General features: G+C 51.0%; 2 protein-coding genes across 2 annotated transcripts in view; both read right to left on the bottom strand.

Annotated features, from left to right (window-relative positions):
- LOC115083414 (microtubule-actin cross-linking factor 1-like) overlaps window positions 1-27,250 on the bottom strand; it is a 126,954-nt gene extending 99,704 nt beyond the window's left edge. The window contains exons 1-4 of the mRNA XM_029587220.1: window positions 27,200-27,250; window positions 14,472-14,669; window positions 3,682-3,810; window positions 2,075-2,245 (exon numbers count right to left, since the gene is read on the bottom strand). Of these exons, the coding sequence (XP_029443080.1) occupies window positions 2,075-2,245; window positions 3,682-3,810; window positions 14,472-14,669; window positions 27,200-27,250 (549 nt within the window). The remainder of the gene's footprint in view (window positions 1-2,074; window positions 2,246-3,681; window positions 3,811-14,471; window positions 14,670-27,199) is intronic.
- Window positions 27,251-27,268: 18 nt separating this feature from the next.
- Window positions 27,269-27,810, bottom strand: part of LOC115083413 (dystonin-like) — a 153,629-nt gene continuing 153,087 nt past the window's right edge. Inside the window, exon 28 of the mRNA XM_029587218.1 lies at window positions 27,269-27,355. Coding sequence (XP_029443078.1) covers window positions 27,269-27,355 — 87 coding nt within the window. The remainder of the gene's footprint in view (window positions 27,356-27,810) is intronic.

Raw genomic sequence — 27,810 nt, 5'->3', positions numbered from 1 at the left:
CCTTTCCCCCACAGGGCACTGATCTACCAGAGAAAGCTGTGGGGGGGAAGAGAGTCCCTCAGCTCCCTTGCAGAGGCCTGCCTTCTGTCACATGGAGGTAACATGGCTGCCACCTCATCTGACCCATCTGGGGCCTTCTGCACTGGACCAGACGAATGGGTGTAGCGATCACCACCTGTGACCCCCATAGAGATCTCTTCGCCTCTAGGGGCACAACGGGTGCATACTGAGGCTGTATTGAGATGCGATCTCCTCACATCACACCCTCACCACAGTTTCCCATGTTCAGCAGGTGGCGCCATGCAACCTTGGTCAGCAGTAAAACTTCCTGTGTACCGCCAAAGGAAGCCCCAGCAGGCACACTGAATACCTCTGATACTGCCCTGGCACCACGTACAGCGGCCGAGTTGCTTGTGTCCCTGCTCATCCGTGCCTCTGGCCTCCTGGCACACAATCAGCCCTGCTACCTAGCTCCTCTCCTTTTATTATTATTATTTTTTTCTTTTAAAGAGGCAGCGACAATAACAAGGTGAGCCAAGAAATGAATACTTCCCTGCTTCTGGATGCTGTTAGCTGATGGCTGAGGGTGAGAAGGAGACAGAGGGAGTGAGGAAACCAGGACCCTGGTTTTCCCTCCCTCTGGAAGATGAGGGCCCAACCCCATCAGGGATATCCAATCCCCCGCTCGCCCTGCTCTACCCGAGGTATGGCCCATGAAGGAACCTAACACCTTGGGGAGCCACTCTCTTCTTAATAAATCTTTTTTTTCTTCTAAATCCTTTCTTTCTTTTTTTTTAAGTTCAAAGCTGAGGACTGCGGGTTTGCACCTCTAACATCTACTGGAAACAGAGAAATAGTGAGGGACTGTAGGTGGCACTCTCAGTAATGTAGCAGTGCCTGAAAAGTTTTTATTCTCTGCCTCCATCTGCTGGTGGGGATGCAAAAACCACTTGTCTGGACTGATCTGGGGTATGAACAGGTACCCACAGAGCAGTGCATGACACACAGACAGAGGAGTAACCCACAGAGCAGACTATGGAAATACACACACATGCACAGGAGTAACCCAAAGAGCAGTGTATGGAAATGCACACACATGCACACACACACACACACAGACAGAGGAGTAACCCACTGAGCAATGTATGGAAATACACACACACACACACATAAGAGGAGTAACCCACAGAGCAGCGAATGGACATGTACACACGTGCACAGGAGTTACCCAAGAAGAGTGTATGAACACACACACACACACACACACACATACAGAGAAGTAAACCACAGAGCAGTGCATGGACATTCGTGCACACATACAACTGAGTATGAAACACGCACACACACACACATAGGAATAATACACAGAGCAGCGCATCCACACCCGTGCACCCCCATTCTCCCTCTTTCCCTTACAGACCCATGCATGTATATTCACACAGGAGTAAGCCCCGGAATAGCGCATGGATAGGCACACGTAACAGTCCAAGTCCCCCTCCCCTCCAGCAAATAACGGAGCCCCAGTGAAGGGAAGTGAATAAGTGCATAATAACTGGAGGGGCAGCAGGTGGTGCTACTGGGGAGGTTCAGGGGTGGCATTAGGGGAGGGCATTTGCTTCCTTTCTTGCTTGTGGGAGGGGACTGGAATTGGACCAGTCCGGCTGCTGCAATGTTTTTGATTTTTGAAGCTGTGGCAGGGGGGACCTATGGGCACTACAATTTTTATGTGGGTGGGGTGGGATAAGGCTGCCGCTGGCCTGCGAGGGATTTTCTTCCAATACTCAGTAAGCTGGCGACCAGCAAAGTTAGTCAGATAACTTTATGTGGGTAACTGTGGCTGCGTATATTCAGTGGGAGACAGGAGGGAGTTAACTTGGCGCTTCTCGGCCTACTGAACACGGACCTCTCAGTAATTCCTGTAAAAATGTCTGACCCAATTGGACCAACACGGCAACTACCTTTCTCCATACATACATACATGCCAAACATACTCATGCATTCGCGTACATAAGAACGGGCAAAGGGGGTCGCGTGGTCACGCGAGTGCGCGCTCTCCTTCTGCGGCGCAGCTCACCTTCCTGTCTTGAACCTGGGTATAGATAGACTCCCACTTCTGCTCCAGGACGTGCAGGCTATGCTCGGTGCTGGAGCCCCGTGGGAAGTGACAGGAGGCCAGCAGCCGCTGCAGGCGGTCCCTTGCGCTGTTATACCCGTGCTGCTTCGACTCCATCTCCTTCCATAACTCCTGGAGAGGAACGAGAGAGAGAGAGAGAGAGAGAGAAAGGGATGGGTGCAGACACAGCACTCACTGGCCGAGACGGGCCAGCGTTACCCAAGGCTAGAGCGGCGTGCGTCACGCCAGCTGCAGGAAGAAAAAGGAGCCCCCGAAACGGCTTTTGCCCACCTAAATCTGGCCCTTTAAAAATATCCTGCCTTTGTCTAAGGTCACTCACTGTGCAGAAAACTGGACTAGAGGTATGATAAGGGCAGGCTAACATATTTAGCTGGGTAGCATAATATTGAGCATTGCTCAGCTAAATCTTGTGGGGACAAATCGGAGCGAGGAGAACCTTTAACCCAGAGAACTGCAGATCCAAGGCAGCACAGATATATTTGGATTTCAGCAAACCTTTGATACTGTCCTGCCTAGGAGGCTTATAAATAAACTGAGCAGCCTGGGGATAGGCCCAAGGTGCTGGGCTGGGTCAGAAACTGCTTGGGTGTCAGACGATAGAGGGCGGCGGTAAATGGAATTCACCGAAGAGAGAAAGCGTTCAGAGGAGTGGGGCTCAGGGATTGCTTCCGGGGCCAGTTCTAGTCCATATTTTTGTGAGTGATGTCGAAGAGGTCCTTTTGGCAGATGACACTAAGATCTGCAACAGAATTAGATACCCATGACGAAGCCAAGAGAACGAGAAGTTACGTGACACGGGTTGTGGAGCGGGAGAGCGCTTGGCAGCCGAGATCCAGTGTATAAAATTACAGTCTTGCACGTGAAGTGCAGATATGGAAGGGAGCAGAGCTTGATTGGTGGGAGGGTGGGGAGCTCTTGTGCATGGACCAGGAGTGTGACCTCACGGTGATCATGTCCGATGAGCTCAAGGTAGCAAATCTGTGGCCAGAGTCAGAGGGATGCTGGGGCGCGCAGGGAAAGCCATAACCAGCAGGAATATTGTGTTCAGTTCTGGAGGCCAGAAGAGTGCAGAGCCGGCACCAAGAGCCCATGGGGATGAGACGGAAGTGGGAGTCACGTGCTGGGGGTTACTGACTGGCTGTGTGAAGAGCAAACTCCTGGCGTGCAGCTCCTCTACCTCTACACTTTTCAAAACAGAGGGGGAGAGAAAGGCTCGCAGCAGGAGATCCCAGCCCTGGTTCTGAATGAGCTGGAAGCCGAAGAAGCAGGAGAAACTTCCAAATTGAATAAAAAAAAAGATAACATTGTGTAAAAAAAAAAAAAAAAAAGCAGGACAAGACGGTTGGATGATGTCACCTGCCAAATATTGCCTGCTGTGTCTAGCACCGACCAATAACTGGTCCTTCTGCCTGGTCCCTAGATCATTTTATGGTGAATTTCATGATCTTGTCACAACCAACTGGAAGTACAGGTAGAACATTTATGTACAATAGAAATTGTCTCCACGAAGAGACTACTAAGAGGGAGAGCAGTGTCCTTCCACTTACTAGATGCAGGGAGAGCTTCTCCTTTGTGGTTTCGGGGTGACCCCAGGCAGGTTTGGAGAAAGACAGTCTCAGCTCCACGTTTTCCAGCCACTGGAGAAGCTGTGTGATTTCCAGAGTGACATCCTGCACCTGCAGAGCACAGAAAGATATAGTAGTACCAAGGATCAGTCCAGACTCCTGGGTTATGCCCCCGCACCAGCAGGTGGAGACAGAGCAGAACTTGTCAAGCTCCACTATATATACCAGGGTGCCGCCCACAGCCTGTCAGTATTACTCAATGTCAAAAAAGAAAATTAGGTTCTTACCTTTGGCTAATTTTCGTTCCTGTAGTACCGAGGATCAGTCCAGACTCCTGGGTTTTGCCCCCCCTCTAGCAGATGGAGACAGAAGTTTATAAACAAAAAACTCCGCCTACATATAGGCTGGTGCCACCTACAGTCTGGCAGTATTACTGAATGTCAAAGTAGCAGGATAACCCGCAACAAAGAACCCAAAGAACACTGAAGATTACCTCCAAACTAAGCCCAACCGAAGCTTAACTCCACCCAACTGGGTACTGAACTCGAGGTAACCAACAAACAAACATATTCCAGAAAACAGCACACAGACCACACATCCTCTCCCGGCAGACAACCGCAACCGCAATACTGGGCAGGACTCTGGACTGATCCTCGGTACTACAGGAACGAAAATTAGCCAAAGGTAAGAACCTAATTTTCTTTTCCCTGTACGTACCAGGATCAGTCCAGACTCCTGGGATGTACCAGAGCTTACCTTACTGAGGGTGGGAGCCGGAGAGGCCTGCCCTAAGCACCCCTTCTCCAAACCCCGACGACCCTGGCGCCTTCACATCCAAACGATAGTGCCGGGCAAAAGTATGGACTGACTTCCAAGTGGCCGCCCTACAGATCTCCTCTGTAGGAATATGTTGGCATTCCGCCCAGGAAGCAGCCTGGGCGCGAGTAGAGTGGGCTTTCAGTCCCACCGGCAATGGTCTCCCCGCCAACAAATATGCTGAGCGAATGGTTTCCTTCAACCAACGAGCAATTGTAGTCTTGGAGGCCGCTTTACCTCGCCTGGGACCACCATAGAGGACGAACAGATGATCGGAGACTCGGAACACATTAGTGATCTCCAAATAGTGCAACAAGACGCGCCGAACATCCAGCTTCCGCAGGTCCCTAGCCAAGGGGTCCGAAGACTGCACCTGACCAAACGATGGCAACTCAACCGTCTGATTGACGTGAAAGGACGAAACCACCTTTGGTAAAAAAGACGGCACAGTACGCAAGGAGACTCCTGAATCCGAAATCCTCAGAAAAGGTTCTCGACACGACAGAGCCTGCAGCTCAGAAATCCGCCGCGCCGATGCCATAGCCACCAAAAATACCACCTTGAGCGTCAAGTCCTTAAGAGTTACGTGCCGCAGAGGCTCAAACGGTGCCTTACACAGCGCTTTAAGAACCACATTCAAATTCCAAGACGGACACGGAGGACGAAACGGAGGGCGTAACTGTCTTGCCCCCCGAAGGAAACGCACCACATCCGGATGCTGCGCTACCGAAACTCCGTGCACCCGCCCCCGAAGAGATCCTAGCGCTGCCACTTGCACCCGCAAAGAACTACAGGACAGGCCCTTAGCCAACCCATCCTGGAGAAACAGCAGAATATCCGGGATAGTTGCTCGGGTAGGTGCTGTGCCGCGATGCACACACCAAGTCTCAAACAGTCGCCACACGCGCACGTACGCCAGAGACGTAGATTTCTTTCGGGACCGCAACAGCGTGGATACCACTGAAGCCGCGTACCCTTTAGAGCTCAACCGCTGCCTCTCAAAAGCCATGCCGCTAGACAAAAGCGATGCACCAGGTCGAAACAAACGGGCCCCTGATGTAGGAGATCCGGCAGAAACGGAAACCGAAGTGGCCCCTCGACCGCTAGATTCACCAGATCCGCGAACCAGGGCCTCCTTGGCCATTCTGGAGCCACCACGATCACCTCCGCCGGGTGCTGCTCTATGCGACGCAGCACCCGTCCTATAAGCGGCCACGGAGGAAACACGTAGAGCAACACATCCCTCGGCCACTGAACTACCAGTGCATCCACTCCTTTCGCCAACGTCTCCCGTCGACGAGAGAAAAATCGAGGAGCCTTTGCATTGCGGAACGTGGCCATCAGGTCTACCGCTGGTGTGCCCCACCGATCGCAAATGAGCCTGAAGGCGTCCTCCGCGAGCTCCCACTCCCCGGGATCTAACCAATGCCGGCTGAGAAAATCCGCCTGGACGTTTTCCACCCCGGCTATGTGGGAAGCCGCGATACTGCTCAGATGGGCCTCCGCCCATGTCATCAACGACCGAGCTTCTGCCGCTACCGGCTGACTCCGGGTTCCCCCCTGACGATTGATATAAGCCACCGTGGTCGCATTGTCCGACAGAATCCTGACTGAACGCCCGCGGAGAAGCGGGAGGAACCTCACCAGAGCTAATCGCACCGCTCGAGTTTCCAACCGATTGATGGACCACGACGCCTCCCGAGCCGACCATGTTCCCTGAACCGCTCGACCGAGACAGACCGCTCCCCAGCCGATCAGACTGGCATCCGTGGTAACCACCGTCCACGACGGAGTTTCCAACGAAACCCCGCAACTCAAGTTTTCGTGGCAGAGCCACCACGGCAAGCTGTCTCTGGCGTCCTGGGTCAACGGCAGGCTGAGGAAAAATTCCTCCGAGACCGGGCTCCAGCGGGAGAGCAACGCGGACTGCAAGGGACGCATATGCGCAAACGCCCATGGAACTAACTCTAGCGTGGAATTCATAGAGCCCAAGACCTGCAGATAGTCCCAGACCACTGGGACCGGTTTGCGCAACAACCTGCGAATTTGCCCCTGTAGTTTGAGGATACGCTCTTGCGTTAGGGCCACCGTGCCTTGACACGTGTTGAACACCGCCCCCAAATACTCCAGGGATTGCGACGGCACCAGATGACTCTTGGCCAGGTTGACCACCCAGCCCAGTGATCGTAACAGGTGAAGCACCCGCTGAATCGCCAGCAGACAAAGAGTTCTCGACTTGGCCCGAATCAGCCAATCGTCCAAGTATGGATGCACCAACAGCCCCTCCTGGCGGAGTCTCGCCGCCACCACCACCATAATCTTGGTGAACGTGCGCGGAGCCGTTGCCAGGCCAAATGGCAACGCTTGAAACTGGTAATGTTGCCCCAGTACCGCAAAACGGAGAAACCGTTGGTGCTCCCGTCGAATCCCAATGTGCAGGTACGCCTCTGTGAGGTCCAGAGAGGCCAGAAACTCTCCTTTTCTGACCGACGCGATCACGGACCGCAAAGTTTCCATTCGAAAACGCGGAACCCTTAGGCACTTGTTGACACTCTTCAAGTCGAGAATGGGACGAAACGTTCCCTCCTTCTTGGGTACCACGAAATAAATGGAATACCGGCCCTGTCGGAGTTCGCCTGTCGGCACCGGAACGACGGCCCCAAGGTCGCGCAACCGCGCCAGAGTCTCCCGCACTGCCCGGCGCTTTTCTGAAAACCCGCAAGGGGACACCAGAAAACCCGGAGCCGGACGGTGTGAAAAATCTAACGCGTAGCCGTGTTTTATCACCTCTAGGACCCACTGATCTGACGTAATCTTGGTCCATTCCTCGTAAAACCGGCTTAACCTGCCTCCAACCGGGGGAACCGAGGAACGGACCGGCCTCACTTCATTGTGCTGGCTTACCGCCCTGCACAGCCGGACTGGCCCCCGGACGGCCGAATCGACGCCCACGAAAGGACTGCGAGTACGATTGTTGTCGGGCCGCACCGTGACAGAACGAAGAGTTCGATCCGCGCGCCGCACGAGTTCTACGGCCCCCACGAAACCGCGGCCGAGCGGCTGGAGCACCCCGGAAACGGTATCTATCCTCCGGTAAACGGTGCATTTTATTCTCCCCCAAGGATTCCAGGAGATCCTCCAACTCCTTACCAAAGAGCAACTTCCCCTTAAAGGGAAGGGAGCCTAACCTAGCCTTGGAGGTACCATCCGCCGCCCAATGGCGAAGCCACAACAGTCGCCGCGCCGCTACTGCAGAGACCATGGTCCGTGCCGAAGTGCGCAGGAGATCATAAAAAGCGTCCGCACTATAAGCGATGACCGCCTCCAATCGACTCGCCTGCCTCGCCTCATCCGTCGATAGAGATTCATTCGCCAACAGCTGCTGTGCCCAGCGTAAACCGGCTCGCAACGAAAAATTACTACAAACCGCGGCCCGGATTCCCAACGCCGAGACCTCAAAAATACGCTTCAGTTGAACCTCCAACTTCCTATCCTGTATATCTTTGAGAGCCGTACCTCCCATTACCGGGATGGTGGTCTTTTTGGTAACCGTTTGCCACCGCCGAATCAAGTTTTGGCAGGCGCAGAAGTTCCAACACGTCTTCCGGCAGTGGATATAACTTATCCATAGCCTTAGCTACCTTGAGTCCCAAATCCGGAGTATCCCACTCCTTAAACATCAAATCCGATGCCGAGAAATGTAGTGGAAAAGCCGACGAGGGACCCCTGAGGCCCAAGACCACCGGATCCGTCTGACCCAGACGAGATTCTACCTGGGGAAGTGGGATTCCCAGTTCCCCCAGGATTTCCGGGATGAGGGGCCCTAGCTCATCCCTATGGAACAACCGAACTACCTTCGGATCGTCCCCATCCGTAGCGTGCAGTGTCCCTGCATCCTTAGGCTCCGGCTCTTCATCCCCCTCAACCCCCCTCGGGGGCTGGGATGGGCAGTCCAGATCCTCCTCCGGATCCGCCAGCGCCTCCGACTCCGACGAGGAGAGCGAAGGCCCCTCCGCCCCCCTGGAACGAAGAGGCCTTGGCCTGGGCCGGGGCCTAGACAGCCCCCCTCCCCCAGTGCCGGATTTTGGGGCCTTGACCGCTGGCGCTCCGCTCTCAGAAGCGGGGATCCCCGGACCTCTCTTCCGAGCCAGGCGGCGTGCTTTAAACGCCTTATGCATTAGCAACACGAACCGCGAGTTAAATGAGGAGTCCGATGACCCCTCCTCCTCTCCCCCATCCTCGGGGGAATCATCCCCAGGAGACCTGGACCCTACCGGCCCTTCCTCACTTCCAGACACCCTCTGGGGGGACAAACGCGGCGGGTCCCGCACCTGTGCGCTGGTCTGCCGGCCCGCGCTAACTTGTGCTGCCCGCGCTGAGAAAATGGCCGCCGTTCCCGCCGAAAACGCTGGCAAAATGGCCGCCGTCCCTGACGAACTCGCAGCCGTCCGCTCCGGGAACGCTGATACCTCGCGGTCCTGCCTACCCCGCCGAGACGCCGAAGGCACCGCCGACCCTCCTTCTCCGCCGCCCACGCACGCGGAACAGAGACTGTCGCGCGACAGCCGCCCTGCCGCGGACCCGCAGGCCCTACACGAAGCCTGCCGAGGCATTTGCAAAACGCCGCGGAGATTGGAGAAAAAAAAAAGAGACAAAATTTCCTCCCCGGATCGCCGAGCCCCCAGTCGCCGCGAGGTACAAGCACACCACACACACACACACACACAGCCAAACAAAATCCAACACCAAAAGATTTTTTTTTTTTTTTTTTTTTTATAAGCTGCTTACCTCGGATCCGGATCCGGCTGGGGGGAGTGAGCCGGGACCCCCGGTATCACCCCCAGCCCTGTCAAGCCGGTACGTGGGGCTCCCCCACTCCTCGGCGGCCTCTACCAGGAGGAACGGTCCCCTCAGGACCCTAGCTTCCCCTGGGAGGCGGGGATTGGGACCAGCAGGCAAGCCTCTGCGGTCCCTTCCCAGAGCACAAACAAAACACACCTACCGTCCTACCACAAAAGTCCTATCCTTTTTTTTTTTTTAAACACCTAATAACTAGGCCCTCAACAGACTGTAGGATTTTGCACCCTCTCCACCTGCTAGGAGACAGAAGAATACTGCCAGACTGTAGGTGGCACCAGCCTATATGTAGGCGGAGTTTTTTGTTTATAAACTTCTGTCTCCATCTGCTAGAGGGGGGGCAAAACACAGGAGTCTGGACTGATCCTGGTACGTACAGGGAACAGTGGATATTCCCCATAAATCTAACTATATACATGAAAAAACAACCGGGGAACCCTCGGGTCACTTCCCCCATGAAGAACCAGACCCGGTAAAGAATTGAATTGTCAGAGACTTGCCACAGCAAAAAACCTTTCATCCAACACAGCGGACTCTCCGAACCTACTGTAGGAAAAATCACGGTCGGGACTCTGGACTGATCCTTGGTACTACAGGAACGAAAATTAACAGAGGTAAGACCTAATTTTCTTTTCCCTGTACGTACCGGATCAGTCCAGACTCCTGGGATGTACCAGAGCTCGCTATCCAGGGTGGGAAACGGAGAAACCCGCTCGCAAGACGCCAGCTCCAAAGTTCCCCGCTCCGGAATCCTGCACGTCCAAACGATAATGACGCGCGAACGTGTGCAGGGACTTCCAAGTAACCCACATTCCCCAGGGAATGTGGGTTACCTTTCATGGAGCAAGCTGAAGCAGTTACTAGAGGCACCTAAAGGCCATGGAGCATGCTTGGTCAGTTACTACAGGAACTTATACTCCAAGGACCATGCTTGGTCAGTTACTATCGGAATTTTATACTCCAAAGACTATGCTTGATCAGATACTATAGAATCTATACTCCAAGAAGCATGCTTTGCCAGTTACTACAGGAACCTATACTCCAAGGACTATGCATGACCAGATACTATAGAATCTAAACTCCAAGGAGCATGCTCTGCCAGTTACTACAGATATTTGTAAAGAAGAAGCATGCTCAGTCAGTTATTAAGGAATATATACTCCAAGGAGTATGCTCAGTCACTTAATATAGATAGTTGTAACCAAGAAGCATGCTTGATCAGTTACTATAACAATTTATACTCCAAGAAATATGCTTGGTCAGTTACTACAGATATCTGTAACCAAGAATCATATTCAGTCAGTTACTATAGGAATCTCCAAGAAGCATGCTTGTTCAGTTGCTACAGGAACTTATATTCCAAAGAGTATATTTGGTCAGTTACTACAGTTATTTGTAACTAAGAAGCATGCTCAGTCAGTTACTATAGGAATGTATACTTCAAGGAGTATATTTGGTCACTTACTACAGATATTTGTAACCAAGAAGCATGCCTGCTCAGTTATTATAAGAATTTATACTCCAACGAGTATTCTTGGTCTGTTATTACTGATATTGGTAACCAAGAACATACTTGAACAGTTACTACAGATATCAGTAACCAAGAAGCATGCTTGGCCAGTTACTATAGGAATCTCTAAGAAGCATGCTTGATAGGTTGCTATAGGAACCTATACTCCAAGGAGTATGTTTGGTCAGTTACTACAGGAATCTGTAACCAAGAAGCATGCTCAGTCAGTTACTATAGGCATCTATACTCCAAGGAGTATACTTGATCAGTTATTATGTGGGCGATTTACAAAGTAATTTAGCTAGGTAAGCAGTGATTTACCTGGGTAAACTGACTTGTCTGAAATTTGTCCCCACCCCACTGCCTGACTAAAGTACATGTGGGTTTCCATGGCATATTGTTGCAGATGTGGACCCTTAGACTGAGGGGGAGTTGGCACAACCTGCAGGGAGGAGCCAGTGCAGGTCCCCATCATTGGCAGGCAGAGCTGGCAGTAGCAGAGGCCAAACTGGAGCTTCAGTATTACCAGCCCACATTCACCTTAGGTTGAGTCCTCGGGTGTCGAGGCCGGCTGGTCTTAAGTGCTGGCCTCTGTGGAGATGAAGATCCATCACAATGAAGTCATTGCAGGTCAGCACGGAGCAGGAAGTGGGGTCAGGACAAGCAGTGAATGGGGCATCTTTCTGGCAACTACGGAAAGCTGTAAGTGGTCAATGAAGGCTTTCATTATGAAGCTCCAGAGTGGAAAATTCTTGGTTATTCATAGAAATAGTCACCAGAAGAGTCAATTGAGGAGCTGGAGTCGTGACGCCTAGGATCACCTACACACTAGATCCTAGGTTTGTTAGTTTCCTGGCTTCAGTGGGCAGTACACAAGCTGGTGTCTAGTCCAGGCACAGTAGACGCAGAGTCATAGCTGGTGTCAGCGAAGCCTTTCTTCAGGGATGAGGTGTCCCTGTCAGAGTTGCATTGGTTTTTTCAGTCGTGCCCGGGCTGGAGCTGCCGTCAGAGTGGGAGAGAGGGAGCATGAAAATGAAGGAGCCAGTGCAAACTGTCTGCACGGTGAGCAAAGCTCCTAGATTTTTGCTGGAGATGCCAGTCAATTCTCCCAGCCAAATCAATAAGGCCATGTAGGGATTCAGGAAGCTCGGGAACGGCTAGCTCATCCTTAATCTGGGACGGCAGCTCCGTGGCCATGGTCCGGAACTTAATTGTGTGGTTCACTAAGGGTCCATTGCCCTGACAAAAGTGAAGAAGGTCCGAACCCACTGTGGACAACTGTGGCCGGGTTTGTCGAAGATGAGCTTAAAGGCCTTGACAAACTGTTGCAGATCCTGGAGAAGGGCATCCCATGCTCCCACAAAGGAGAGGCCCAGGGCAAGGCCTTTCCATCCAACAGAGAGATCATGAAGGTGGTCTTGACAGAACTGTTGGGAAACAGTGCAGGCTGGAGGGAGAAGTGCATGAAGCATTGGTACATGAACGCTTGGCAATGTTTCGGATCTCCAATGTAGCTGGGGGTGAACTGGAAAATGAATCATGGGTGGAGCTGATATGGCTGGAGGTGCTGAGGTGGTTGCAGGAGGTGAAAAGGCAGCTGAGGCAGGCACTGAGTCTCTCCATGGAGCCCAGCAGGAGTTCCAGACACTGCTGCTGCTGCTGGATTTTCTGTGCTAGGCCGGGAATGGCCTGGAGGCCCGAGATGTCCGCTGGGTCCATGGCCTCAGCAATCTGTTGCGGATGTGGATCCTTAGACTGAGGGGGAGTTGGAACAATCCACAGAGAGAAGCCCTGCAGACCCCCACCATTGGCAGGAGGAGCTGGCAGTAGCAGAGGCCAAAATGGAGCTTTACCAAAGTAGCCCACATTCCCCTTAGGTTGAGCCCTTGGATGCCGGGGTCAGCTAGTCTTAGGTGCAGGCCTTTATGGAGGTGAAGATCCATCGTGAAGAATTTGTTGCAGGCCAGCATGGAGCAGGAAGCGGAGTCAAGACAAGCAGCGGTCAGGACAGGCGGCAGTCAACAGGGTCAGGTTCAGGCTGTGGATAGAGGCAGGCAGTGTACTCACAGTGCCGTGGTGCAGGCAGAATTCAGTCAGAAGTGGAAGCAGGCAGTGGTCAGAGGCATGCGGATGTCAAGCGGCGTCGAGGTCCAAGGTCAAGCCAGAAGTCCAGTCCAAGTTGATGCCAGAAGCCTGGTCTGAAGTCAAAGCCAGAAGTCCAGTCCGAAGAGATGAGGAATGAAGAGGAATGAAGAGGAAAGAGGAGGTCGAGAGACCACAGGAGCAAGACAAGGTGCTGAAGACAGATGACAGAAAGACTGACCATGAAGACAGGGACTCAGGAGACAAGAACTGTCAAGGAATCAGGAAAGGGACACAGGAGCATAGGAACAACACATAGCGGAAACCAGGAGTGTGAGGCAAAGCAGTACTCCAGGAAGAGTCGGCCTATTGCCGAGGCACTGGAGAGGCATCCAAGGCAGGTTTAAAGAGTGCAGGAATCCTGACATCATCGGCGGGCACCTCTCTGGATTGCCTGCCACTGGCCCTTTAAGTTCAGCGTGGGTGTCACGCAAGCGCTAGGGGAGTCGTGGCCTAGAGTCGGTGGCGTTCTGCCATGAATGGTGGAGCGTGAGGTCATGCCGGGTGAGGAAGCCAGAGTCGAAGGTATCTCTGGGGAAGCCCTGCGACGGAAGTAAGAGCGGCGGCTTGCAGGAGGGATATATATACTTTTTTTTCCAGGCAAAGGTAGCATTCCTGGTGGCATGGAGAGGTCATGCATTGCCAGATTCATTAAGATTACTATCCAATCCAATTCACTTCAAGAAATCCTTAAAAACCCACCTGTTTCAGATTGCTTTCAAAATTACTTCAAATAAACATTAATCACTTTACACATCACATAACCATCCACTTTTCAGTTTTCCCCTCATATACCGCTACAATGTAGAAGATGGCACTTATCTTGTTTTTGTTAGGATTTAATAATTTGTGAACTTGTTTTATTGTATTTTTATTTTATTATAAGATTTGTGTAATTTTTAATTATGTTATTTTATTTTTATGATTTGAACACAGTTTTGACTAAACCTTGTTTGGAAAAGCGGTATAGAAGCATTTTTAAATAAATAAATAAATAAATGTTAGGCAAAGAGGATAAGTAGACTTGATTTTCACACAAAGCAAATGCAAAATCCCCAGGTACTTTTAATCTAGGTAGTTTGTAGGCAGTTTCCCTCTAAACATTAACTAGCGCCTCCTTGGCAGCGCGACCCCCTCATTTAAATATTCGATCGTGCACCCAGGAGAGGTGGCTGGGTGCATGTTAGGAAAACGGGAGCTGAGCACCCATTTTCCACCCAGATTTATTGCATCGGCCCCTTAGTTACTACAGACATGTACACTCCATGGAGTAAGCGCAGTCAGTTGCTACCGACATCTATACCCCATCAGTTATGCTCGGTCAGTTACTACAGGTATGTAATGTTTCTACAATTCTATTATCTGAAGTGTTAATGGCACAGCAACACTCTTGGTGCACCTTGATAAACCTCAGAAGAGATTTCTTGCCGAAGTTTCGTGAGGTTACCTGGCTGAGGTCGTTCTCCAGCTCCAGTTGCCTCCTCTCCGTTTGACTTCGGACAAACTCCCATCGCTGATTCATCTGCTGCAAGCTGGCCTGCAGCACCTCCGCATTATCCCCGAGGCTGGCCTGCAGCAGCCCCTGACCCACCTCACTCACCGACGCCACGGTCCGTGCGTGGGACATGACGTCGTTCCTCAGCACCTGTCAGACACAGCCCCAAACACTGTCAGGTTCCCCATATTCCTGCCAGACCTCCAGAGCAAGGTGCTAGCTCCAATGGCAAATCAAAAGCATAGGGGCACTAGGGAACTGCTGAAAACGTTCACTGTCACAGTGGGAAAAGCACTGACTGAGAACTCCCGTGCCTCATAGCTGGAATGACTGTCTCCGAGGGGGGGAGAATCCTACCGCTCTGTCTCCGTGCAGATGTAAAGATTAAAGGAAAACTCTAAAGCTCAGATCACTTGCATGATCTTTAGGAGAACACTTACATAATTTTCTTTTTTTAAATATCAGGGAAGTAAATCCTTGGGAAAATGCTGTGCAATTTTTTTTTTTTTATGGTCCCATAGTTCTTATTTTTTTTTTTTCTTCCATCTCAGCTGGAATCAGGCCTGGGATCCTGGTGCCGTGTACCTTCATTCGCATCTACTCGGGGATTTTCCTCCCCTGTTTTAACGGAGCCTTTCTCCCACCAGAAACCGGGAGCCAAGCATCAGGGCTCCTTCCAGGATCTTCTGGCCATGGGTTTTGGGGGCCGCCAGGTGTGGTCCTTAACGATGACTATGACTCCCCTTCCCCCCCCCCCCCTTCCCTCAGGGGCTGTGAACACTACTTCTGCAGCAGCCCCAACCAACCCGGTAAGATCTCATCTGGTACCTAAAGCTGGGAGCTTTCGCATGGCAGGGTGCAGTTCTGCCACCGAGCCACCAGGCGGCCTCCAGCTGCACTCTCTCACACTAATTCTGCACTGTGTCTGCCCAATTTCACCCTTGCTTTGAGTATGAGCCCTGGTGCAAAAGCTTCTAACAAAAAAGCCCAGGACCAACAAGGTAAGCAAGGAAATGCCAGGGGCGAGCGGGGGGAAATGCACGGGTGGGCTGTGCACCCCTGCTGGTCTAAGGCTGGAGAGGAAACGCCCTGCACCTTGGGTGGGTGCTTCGGGGTGAGCGTGGTGGTGAGGATTGGTTTAAACAGCAGCAGGGTGCTGAGAGTGTGACTAGCACAGAGAGCTGGGTACCCCCCTGAGACCCTTACTGCCACCACTGTACAGATACAGATCAAAGACCGTCTCTGCTCCATGGAGTTTACTACCTAGTCAAGACAAAAGAGAATCTGTGGGGAACGCATTTATTGTACAGAAGTGGTTAGGATCTAAAAGCAGCCTCAAAAAGGTGAGTTTTAAGCCTGGATTTGAATATAGTCAGAAAATAGCATGAAACACCGACTCGGGAAGCTTGTTCTAGGCCATACAGTAACAGCAAGTGTGCAGTCAGGAGTTAGCGGTGGAGGACAAGGGCACAGATACGAGCGACCTGAGTGGAGTTCATGAGGAGGAGTGTGTAGGAGAGAGAAGAGAAGACAGGTAAGGAGGAGCCACAGAGGGATAGGAAGAGAAGCCTGAACTGTATGCGGAAGCCAATGCAGTGACTTGAGAAGGGAGTTACATGCAGAAGGAAGATAAATCTTGCAGCCGAATTCTGAAGAAAAGAAAGATGGTTCTGAAGGAGGTGATACGAGAGAAGATGAGTGTTTTGGAAGAATGGCCAGAAAAGAAGGAATTTAGCGATGTTACAGAGGAAAAAATGATAGGCTTACCAGAGTTTGTATGTGCATAATGAAGGAGAGATAGCCAAGATGACCTGAATGTTAAGGGCTGAGGGATGGGGGGAAGTGGATTTGGGGGAAATAAGAACTTCCATCTTGGCCATGTTAAGATTAAGGTGGTGGTGGGACATCCAGGCAGCAACGTCAGACAAGCAGGCTGAGATCTGGGACTGGATTCTCCCTGCTGTCAATAGGAAAGTCACAAAAATTCTCTGTACTTAGTCTCCCTCAAAACACGCACACCCAGAAACACACATGCACACACACACACCCACCCAGACACAAAAATACACCGCATATAAAGAAATATATACAAACACAAATAGATACCATCTACTGTATAACACACAACCAGAAATGCATGTACATACACCAAACACATTAATATACCCCATATAAAGAATATATAAACAAAACACATACAGATATACATCTACTGTGCACACACACCCAGAAACACATACACACACACACTGGACACAGAAATATATCCATACAAAAAAATACATACAAAAACACATACAGATATACATCTATTTATACATGCAGCCAGAAACACACACACACCCAACACGTAAATATACCCATAAAAAGAAATACATACAAAAACATACAGATACACAATACTATCTATATACACATACCCGAACAGAGACTAATAACCCATATAAAACATATATACAAAAACACAACCAGATACACATCTACTATAAACACCCACCCAGAAACACATACACACACACTCGGACATAGAAATACACCCATATAAGAAATACATATAAAACATATACAAATACACATCTATTGTATACACTCACCCAGACACAGACATATACCTATATAAAGAAATGCACAAAAAGACACAGAGATACACATCTATATATACATATTCCCAGAAACACATGCACACACACCTGGACAGAGAAATATACCCTTATAAAGAAATATATACAAAAAAACCACATACAGATACACATTGACAGGGAACACACCCAAAAAACACATGCACACATACACACCCTGACACAGAAATATACCCACATACAGAAATACATACCGATACAAATATACTGTATACACACACCCAGAAACACAAGCACACATACCCTGATACAGAAATATACCCGGATAAAGAAATACAAACAAAAACACATACAGATACACATCTACTGTGCACACATACCCAGAAACACATGCACCAGGTGGTGAATTCTATATTTGGTGAAGGTCTGTCTGTGTTTTGCATGTGGGATCAAGGTGAGGTGTTCTGCTAGCAGGTAGTTTCTGTGTCAGTCTCTTAGCAGTTCAACTTTTTCTGTTTTCCAATTTGCACTTCCTAGTACAAGGTTGTATTATGTTCTAGAACGGTGAGCAAATGTGTGAGTCTGAGATGGAGCATATGTGTGAGTGAGCATGAGTGTGAGCATGAGAGAGTGCATCTGTATGAGAATGAACATATTAGAGAGTGTGTGTTTATTTTAACTTTATGGTCTCTTTATTTTGTATTTGGTGAGGGTTTATGTTTTGCATGTGTGACTGAGTTGAGGCATTCTGCAAGTGTGTAGTTCTCTATAGGGATCTATATTAGCCTGGCTTGTTCTGTTTTCCTAATTGGAGGTGTATAGGAAAATTAGTTCCTACCTGCTAATTTTTGTTCCTGGAATACCACGGTTCAGTCCAGACTCCTGGGATATTGCCTCCCTTCCAGTAGATGGAGACAGAGGAAAGTTTCACTGGCACTGGCATATAACCCAGAGTACCACCTGCAGTTGCTCACTATTGACCTGTACCCAAGCTAAGATTATTCTCACAACAATCCTAATAAACATGCAAATTATTTAGAACCAAAACGAGCAAGGGTAAAGAGGATAAATCTCTTTACTTCGTAACTCCCAACCAGGAAAACAAACATGAAATCCATAGTAGCTCTGCAGCCTATATACAATAGACCCTTGACGGAACGAGCGGACTTTCCCCCCCCCCCCTTCCCCCCACGCAGGGTGGGTGTCTGGACTGATCCATGGTATTCCAGGAACAAAAATTAGCAGGTAAGAACCAATTTGCCTTTCCTGTTCATACCCAGATCAGTCCAGACTCCTGGAATGTACCCAAGCTTCCCTAAATAGGGTGGGACTGCGAGAGTTCTGCTTGAGAACACTCTCACCAAAGCCCATGGCCTCTGGGGCCTGGATATCCAACTAGTAATGTCTGGCGAAAGTGTGCAGTGAAAGTAGCTGCCTGACAAATTACCTGCTGCGAAACCAGATGCACTCAGCCCAAGAAGTCGCCTGTGATTGAACTGAATGAGCCCTTAATCCCACCGGAACAGAGCGTCCTTTACAGATATAAGCCGAGCTTATTGCTTCCATCAACCATCGTGCTATTTTTAGATTTTGAAGCCTTCTGCCCCCTTCTTCGGGCCACTCCACAACACAAAAAGATGGTCAGAAACCCCAAAGTCATTAATAACCTTGAGGTAACGCAACAAAGCCCGTTTCACATCCAAGCATCGCAGATCTTTAGTGTGTGGAGCCGATGCATCCAAATCCGGGAAAGCAGGCAACTCCATGGTCTGGTTCACATGAAACGTGGATACCAACCTTCGGGAGAAAGGAAGGCACCATTCTCAAATAAATCCCAGAATCCAAAAATCCTCAGGAAAGGCTCCCTACATGACACAGCCTACAGCTCCGAATACTGCAGGATGAAACAAATGGCCACCAGAAACACCACTTTAACGTGAGATCCTTCACTGTTGCCTTTCTCAAAGGTTCAAAAGGAGCCCCATATATTCCTCTGAGGACTAAATTTAGGTTCCATGGAAGGACATATTTTCCGCAGTGGAGGATGCAGATGCTTCGCCCCCATGGAGGAAGCAAACCACATCCAAGTGAGCAGCCGGCACTCCACACACTTTGCTCGAAGATAGCCTAAGGCCGCAACTTGCACCTTAAGAAAGCTAAAGGCCAAACCTTTCTACAAACCCTCCTGCAAGAAAGCCAAGACGTGAGGATATTGAGGCTTGAGTGGGAAAACTACTCCTCTGGCCGGTGCACCAAGACTCGAAATTCTTCCAGACTCTGACATTGATAAAGAAGCGGAAGACCTTGCTAGCCTGTATCAAAGTGGAAATGACATCTTCCAGATATCCTTTATCTCTCAGTCACCGCCTCTCAAAAGCCAGGATGCAAGACAAAAGTGATCCGCCCATCTGAAAATATTGGGCCCCTGCCATAGAAGGTTCAGCAAATGATGGAGCCCACAGTGAGCTGTCGAGTGCCAAGTTCACCAGATCCGCAAACCAAGGGTGCCATCGGCCACTCTGGTGCCACAGCCAGAATTACATCTACGGGGAAATTTTCTATTTGCCTTATCAGCTTCCCACTAGGGGGCCATGGAGGAAAAAACATACAGCAGAATTCCCTGGGGCCATGGTAGAACCAGAGCATCTATGCCCTCTGCTCTGTGCTCTCTTTTGCGACTGAAAAACTGAGGTACCTTGGCATTCGTCCGCAAACACTATCAGGTCCAAGCTGGGAGTACGCCACTGGTGACGTATGAGAGCCATTGCCTCTTCCAACAGCTCCCCACTCCCTGTGGTCCATGTTCTGCCGGCTGAGGAAATCCGCCTGTACATTGTCCACTCCAGCAATGTGAGACACTGCAAGCATTGCTAAATGCCTGCTCCACCCAGAAAAACAAGTCATGAGCTTCCTGGGCTACTGCCCAACTCCTGGTTCCCCCTTGCCAGTTGGAGTAAGCCACTGTGGTCATGTTGTCTGACAATATGCTAACTAAGCGGCTGCTCGAGAGAGGCAGAAAAACAAGTAATGTATACCACACTGCCCTCTTCTCTAGACGATTGATAGACCAGGATTTCTCTTCCATAGACCACTGCCCCTAGGCCGACTGATTCTGGCCCACTGCACTCCAGCCGGACAGCCTGTCATCGGTGGTAACTACCACCAAGTCTGGAACCTCCAAGTCCACTCCGCAGCTGAGATGTTCTTGACCAAGCCACCTGGAAGGCTCCTCGAGCAATAAAGGAAGGTGAAATTGCTCCGACATTGGATCCCAACACAAGAGGAGGGACCACTGCAGAGGCCTCATATGAGCAGAGGCCCAAGGGATCAGCTCCAATGTTGAGGCTATAGAGCCCAACACCTGAAGATATCCCAGATTTTGTGAATCACTGCATCCAACAGCTTGCGCACTTGCTCTGTAGTTTGAGAATACGAGCATCTGTAGGAACACCTTCCCCACTGCTCCAAAGACAAGAGGCTCTAGGGGCTCAAGCTCTAGGGGCTTGAGCCCCTAGAGCTTCTGACTTTGCTCGAATGAGCCAGTCATCCAGATATGGATGAACCAAGACGCCGTTGTTCCTGAGCGCTGTTGCCAGCACAACCATCGCCTTGGTAAAAGTGTGCAGCGCTGTGGCCAGCCTGAATGGAAGGGCACAAAACTGAAAATATTTCCAGAGAACCATGAAGCGCAGAAACCGCTGGTGTTCTGGGCATATTGGAATTTGTAGATACGCTTAAGTCTAGAGAAGCCAGGACTTCTCCCTGTGCACTGCTGAAATCACCGACCACAGAGTCTCCATGTGGGAATCGAGGAACCCAGAGAGCCACATTCACCTTTTTCATATCTAACATTGAACAGAAGGACCCTTCCTTCTTCGGGACCATGAAGTAAATGGATTACCTTCCTGTCCTTTGTTCCCCCACAGGAATGGGAAGTATGGCTCCCAGCTCTTGTAACCAATCCACAGTTCCTTGAACCACCTTCCCCTTGCAGCCTGGAGCACAGGAGGAAACCATAAACAAGTCTCAGAGCAGGCAAGAGAATTCTAACGTATAGCCGTCTCTTATCACAGTGAGGACCCACTGGTCTGTTGTGATTTTGGTCCACTCCTCATAAAACCAAATCAGATGACGTCCCACATGAGGGAGAGAGGAGTGGACCAATGTCGCTTCATTGCGAGGACATTGCTCTATCTACAATGATAAGGTCATACAATGCGTCCACAACATAGGCCGCTGCTGCCCCAGGCAGTCCGCTTGTTAGCCTCAGATGGAGAACTGTTGCACACCGCAGCATGAAATGCCAAGGGCAGACACCTCAAAAATCTTCTTGAGGTGACTCTCCAACTTATTGTCTTGCATATCCTTCAGCGCTGCTGAGCCTGCTACAGGAATGGTGGTCTTCTTAGTGACCACCGACACTAATGTGTCCACCTTAGGAAGTGCCAACAACTCGGGTGTGTCCTCTTGGCAATTGGGTTCAGCTTAGCCATCACCCGCCTGACCTTAAGGCCCATCTCTGGAGTGTCCCACTCCTGGACCACCAGCTATTTAACCGACTTGTGAAAGAGGGAAGGCCTTTCGCTGGACCCCTGAGGCCATCCGTGACTAGGTCCACACCCTCCTGATCTGACTTCTCTTAAGGAATCTTGATTCCCAACTCCCGAGAACTTGAGAGGATCAAGGGCCACAACTCTTCCTTCCACAAAAGATGCACCACCTTCGGGTCATCCCCTTCTGCCACCAGCACCTGGTCAAAATTTTCATATGGATCTTGACTATCCGAGCTGTTATCAGGCCCTGCCGGGTCCTTGCCAGTGCTAGCCGGGTCCAGAATCACAGGCCACTGTGGAATTGTGCCCTCCAATCAGAGTTGAGATCTGGACCGCCTGGAGGAATCCTCAACCCGAGGACCCTGGGCGTCTTTCGCGGCACCATACCACCTGACCACCCAGGTCTCTTGCCCAGCTGTGGCCCGCCAGGCCTCTCTGAGACCTTCCCAGCATTCTAGTGTGCCAAATATGCCTCATGCATAGGCAAAATAAACTCAGAAGAGAATGGGGGTGGGGTCCCCGAGCCCTTGACCAGGAGAGCCCCCCCCCCCCCGAGCCATCTGAATCTGCCTCCCTATGGGGAACCGAGTCTCGCCTCACCAGAGACAGTGGGGAGGAAGGTCTTCACTCCCTCGAAATAGCCCAGGTAAGCCATCGGCACCCGAAAACATGGCCGTCTTTCCCATGCTCGGCAGGGAGGGGTGGCTGAGTTCAAAGGCGCTCCCGCGGCCCGAGCACTGCTTTGGTTGCCACTCCGACGTGGCGTTTGATGGCCCTGACCTGCTCTCTCCACCAGAGAGGCAGCAGGAACACAGTCCGGTGCGGAACAACCGGCGCGAGCATCACCGCATGAGCGACATGCACTGCTGCGCACCATTACCAGCCGAACGCCGCTCCGCTTGCAACAAGGCCAGACCACGTGTCCCAAAGCAGCACTGCCGCCACGCACAGGGAACTAAAGTAATCACCTGCTGCCCGAGAACTCAACTCTGAGCAGCCCAAACGCAGCCTTCCAGCACCTCTTCCCCTGCCTGCAATTAAGCCATTTCTTTTTTTTTTTTAAACTTTAATCGGACAGAGGAAGGTCAGAAAAAAGGCCACAACCCTGTTGTAGAGCTTCCGGATTCCACCTGTTCTCCTGTGGGGGAGGAGGAGGTAGCAGGCCTCACCAGTCCCCGACCCCTGCTCATTTCCCTCACCTCCAGGAGGGAGAGCCCCACCAGGGCCTAACAACATCCTGGGAGGGGATCTAATAAAAATCTTCGTTCTCTTCTCCCTCTTTTTTGTTTTTCAGACTGTAGGGATTGCACCTCTACCACTTGCTGGAGACAGAGAAATACTGAGCTACTCCGGGTTACATGCCAGTGCCAGTGCAACTTCCTCTGTCTCCATCTGCTGGAAGGGAGGCATAATCCCAGGAGTATGGACTGAACCGGGTATGAAAAGAAATGGTGATTTACGGCCTGGTGTAATATTTGCAATGTTGCTTTTTCATAGTTAGGTTTGCATGCCGGCACTTAGCGTACACACCCACACATAAACACATGCATAAACACACACATGCCCAGAGACAGAAATATGCAAACAGAAATACATACACAAATATATACAGACCCAAAAATATATACAAACTCATGAAGACATATACCTTCCGAAATCTGATGATGCCACAGCTCCTAAAAGGATCAGTCTGAGCTAGATGCCCTGATAACTGTAGCTCTTACCACCAGACATGCTTAAAGCATGTAGCTAACAGGTGCTCCTGTTCTGACTTCTAGAGAGATGCAGCAGGCATGAAGGACGCTATGGGGAATTATTTTTTTCTGTTCAAACTACTTATTCACGCACCATGGATAGCAGCTTTATCAGGCAGCAGTTTTATGTCTGGAACCATAAAATTGCAGGTCAACAAGTGTCTAGTGTCTCTGTGTGCCTCAGGGTCAAATTTATAGTCACCAAGGGTCACACAGAGGGTCAGTGACAGAGCTGGGATTAGAACTGAGGCACAGGAGGATAAAGTGACTCACCCAGGGTCACACAGAGAGTCAGTGACAGAGCTGGGATTAGAACTGAGGCACAGGAGGATAAAGTGACTCACCCAGGGTCACACAGAGAGACAGTGACAGAGCTGGGATTAGAGCTGAGGCACAGGGGGATAAAGTGACTCACCCAGGGTCACACAGAGGGTCAGTGACAGAGCTGGGATTAGAAATGAGGCACAGAGGGATAAAGTGACTCACCCAGGGTCACACAGAGAGACAGTGACAGAGCTGGGATTAGAGCTGAGGCACAGGGGGATAAAGTGACTCACCCAGGGTCACACAGAGTCAGTGACAGAGCTGGGATTAGAGCTGAGGTACAGGGAGATAAAGTGACTCACCCAGGGTCACACAGAGAGACAGTGTCAGAGCTGGGATTAGAACTGAGGCACAGGGGGATAAAGTGACTCACCCAGGGTCACACAGAGAGTCAGTGTCAGAGCTGGATTAGAACTGAGGCACAGGGAGATAAAGTGACTCACCCAGGGTCACACAGAGAGTCAGTGACAGAGCTGGGATTAGAACTGAGGCACAGGGAGATAAAGTGACTCACCCAGGGTCACACAGAGTCAGTGACAGAGCGGGGATTAGAGCTGAGGCACAGGGGGATAAAGTGACTCACCCAGTCACACAGAGAGACAGTGACAGAGCTGGGATTAGAGCTGAGGCACAGGGGGATAAAGTGACTCACCCAGGGTCACACAGAGAGTCAGTGACAGAGCTGGGATTAGAACTGAGGCACAGGGAGATAAAGTAACTCACCCAGGGTCACACAGAGAGTCAGTGACAGAGCTGGGATTAGAACTGAGGCACAGGGAGATAAAGTAACTCACCCAGGGTCACAAAGAGAGTCAGTGACAGAGCTGGGATTAGAACTGAGGCACAGGAGGATAAAGTAGCTCACCCAGGGTCACACAGAGAATCAGTGACAGAGCTGGGATTAGAACTGAGGCACAGGGGGATAAAGTGACTCACCCAGGGTCACACAGAGAGTCAGTGACAGAGCTGGGATTAGAACTGAGGCACAGGAGGATAAAGTGACTCACCCAGGGTCACACAGAGAGACAGTGTCAGAGCTGGGATTAGAACTGAGGCACAGGGGGATAAAGTGACTCACCCAGGGTCACACAGAGAGTCAGTGACAGAGCTGGGATTAGAACTGAGGCACAGGAGGATAAAGTGACTCACACAGGGTCCCACAGAGAGTCAGTGACAGAGCTGGGATTAGAACTGAGGCACAGGAGGATAAAGTGACTCACACAGGGTCACACAGAGAGTCAGTGACAGAGCTGGGATTAGAGTTGAGCACAGGGGGATAAAGTGACTCACCCAGTCACACAGAGAGACAGTGCAGAGCTGGGATTAGAACTGAGGCACAGGGGATAAAGTGACTCACACAGGGTCACAGAGAGTCAGTGACAGAGCTGGGATTAGAGTGAGGCACAGGGAGATAAAGTGACTCACCAGGGTCCACAGAGAGTCAGTGACAGAGCTGGGATTAGAACTGAGGCACAGGAGGATAAAGTGACTCACACAGGGTCACACAGAGAGTCAGTGACAGCTGGGATTAGAACTGAGGCACAGGGGATAAAGTGACTCACCCAGTCCACAGAGAGACAGTGACAGAGCTGGGATTAGAACTGAGGCACAGAGGATAAAGTGACTCACACAGGGTCCCACAGAGAGTCAGTGTCAGAGCTGGGATTAGAACTGAGGCACAGGGGATAAAGTGACTCACCCAGGGTCACACAGAGAGTCAGTGTCAGAGCTGGGATTAGAACTGAGGCACAGAGGATAAAGTGACTCACCAGTCCACAGAGAGTCAGTGACAGAGCTGGGATTAGAACTGAGGCACAGAGAGATAAAGTGACTCACACAGGGTCCCAGAGAGTCAGTGACAGAGCTGGGATTAGAACTGAGGCACAGGAGGATAAAGTGACTCACACAGGGTCACACAGAGAGTCAGTGACAGAGCTGGGATTAGAACTGAGGCACAGGAGGATAAAGTGACTCACACAGGGACCACAAGAGTCAGTGACAGAGCTGGGATTAGAACTGAGGCACAGGGATAAAGTGACTCACCAGGGTCCCACAAGAGTCAGTGACAGAGCTGGGATTAGAACTGAGGCACAGGGGATAAAGTGACTCACCCAGGGTCACACAGAGATCGTGACAGAACTGGGATTAGAACTGAGGCACAGGGAGATAAAGTGACTCACCCAGGGTCACACAGAGAGTCAGCGACAGAGCTGGGATTAGAACTGAGGCACAGGAGGATAAAGTGACTCACGCAGGGTCCCACAGAGAGTCAGTGACAGAGCTGGGATTAGAACTGAGGCACAGGGGGATAAAGTGACTCACCCAGGGTCCCACAGAGAGTCAGTGACAGAGCTGGGATTAGAACTGAGGCACAGGGGATAAAGTGACTCACACAGGGTCCCACAGAGAGTCAGTGACAGAGCTGGGATTAGAACTGAGGCACAGGAGGATAAAGTGACTCACCCAGGGTCACACAGAGAGTCAGTGACAGAGCTGGGATTAGAACTGAGGACAGGGAGATAAAGTGACTCACCCAGGGTCACACAGAGTCAGTGACAGAGCTGGGATTAGAGCTGAGGCACAGGGGGATAAAGTGACTCACCCAGTCACACGAGAGGACAGTGACAGAGCTGGGATTAGAGCTGAGGCACAGGGGGATAAAGTGACTCACCCAGGGTCACACAGAGAGTCAGTGACAGAGCTGGGATTAGAACTGAGGCACAGGGGGATAAAGTGACTCACCCGGTCACACAGAGAGACAGTGACAGAGCTGGGATTAGAACTGAGGCACAGAGGATAAAGTGACTCACACAGGGTCCCACATAGAGTCAGTGACAGAGCTGGGATTGAACTGAGGCACCGGAGGATAAAGTGACTCACACAGGGTCACACAGAGAGTCAGTGTCAGAGCTGGGATTAGAACTGAGGCACAGGGGGATAAAGTGACTCACCCAGTCACACAGAGAGTCAGTGTCAGAGCTGGGATTACAGCTGAGGCACAGGGGGATAAAGTGACTCACCCAGGGTCACACAGAGTCAGTGACAGAGCTGGGATTAGACTGAGGCACAGGGGGATAAGTGACTCACCCAGGGTCCACAGAGAGTCAGTGACAAGCTGGATTACAGCTAGGCACAGGGGGATAGTGACTCACCCAGGTCACACAGAGAGTCAGTGACAGAGCTGGGATTAGAACTGAGGCACAGGGGGATAAGTGACTCACCCAGGGTCAACAGAGAGTCAGTGACAGAGCTGGGATTAGAACTGAGGCACAGGGGGATAAAGTGACTCACACAGGGTCCCACAGAGAGTCAGTGACAGAGCTGGGATTAGAGTTGAGACACAGGGGATAAAGGGACTCACCCAGGGTCCCACAAAGTGACTAGTAGAAGAGAAAGTCACATCTCAGCATGTCTTTAATACAATAACACTCCACACTAATTAGCAGTAACACTCAGTCAGTAAATCCTACCTTGTGCTTTGCCAGTTCAATCTCACAGCTCTGCAAGTCAATGCTGACCATCCTCTGCCCTGCAGCTGGTCAGCAGCATGCGACAACCACTGCAGCTGCTCCTCTAAACTGGTTCTGGAACTGGCCGAGACCCAGGAGCGCCGCTTCCAGCTGGTGCTGTGAAGAGGAGTACAGAGCTGAAGGGAGAATTTCTTTCTGAGCCAGAGTCCTCCCAGGGGACGGAGAAGCCTCTCCTCTGAGGTGTCCCTGCTTGGCTGATCCCCCCTCAGCCCCCTGCCTCTCACCTCCCCTGTCTGGCTCCTGCAATGTTTTATTATCCTGAAGGCATTGATGGGACAGGAACAAAACTGCTCCTTTCAGGGTCCTAAAGAAGGGGAGGATCATGCACGGCAGCGGCATTATCGAGACTGTATTAACCTAATTCCCTTATTCTCTGACAAACTAGGGCTTGCAGTTCATGCCCGCCCTGTGGGAGGCGTCCCTCTGGCCTGCGGCAGTGACGGCGCGTCAGTTTCCGCCTGTGGGCATCCACAGGGAAGAGGCGGCATGGCTGCCGTGGGCCGGACAGAAGCCCTCTCCCTCCCCAGGTTTCTCATCAGGAACTGCCCTGT

The sequence above is a fragment of the Rhinatrema bivittatum genome, chromosome 2 (genome assembly GCF_901001135.1).
Source record: "Rhinatrema bivittatum chromosome 2, aRhiBiv1.1, whole genome shotgun sequence".
NCBI classification, from domain to species: Eukaryota; Metazoa; Chordata; class Amphibia; order Gymnophiona; family Rhinatrematidae; genus Rhinatrema; species Rhinatrema bivittatum.
Note: the sequence above shows the minus strand (reverse complement) of the source record. Positions and strands in the feature narration are given on the sequence as shown.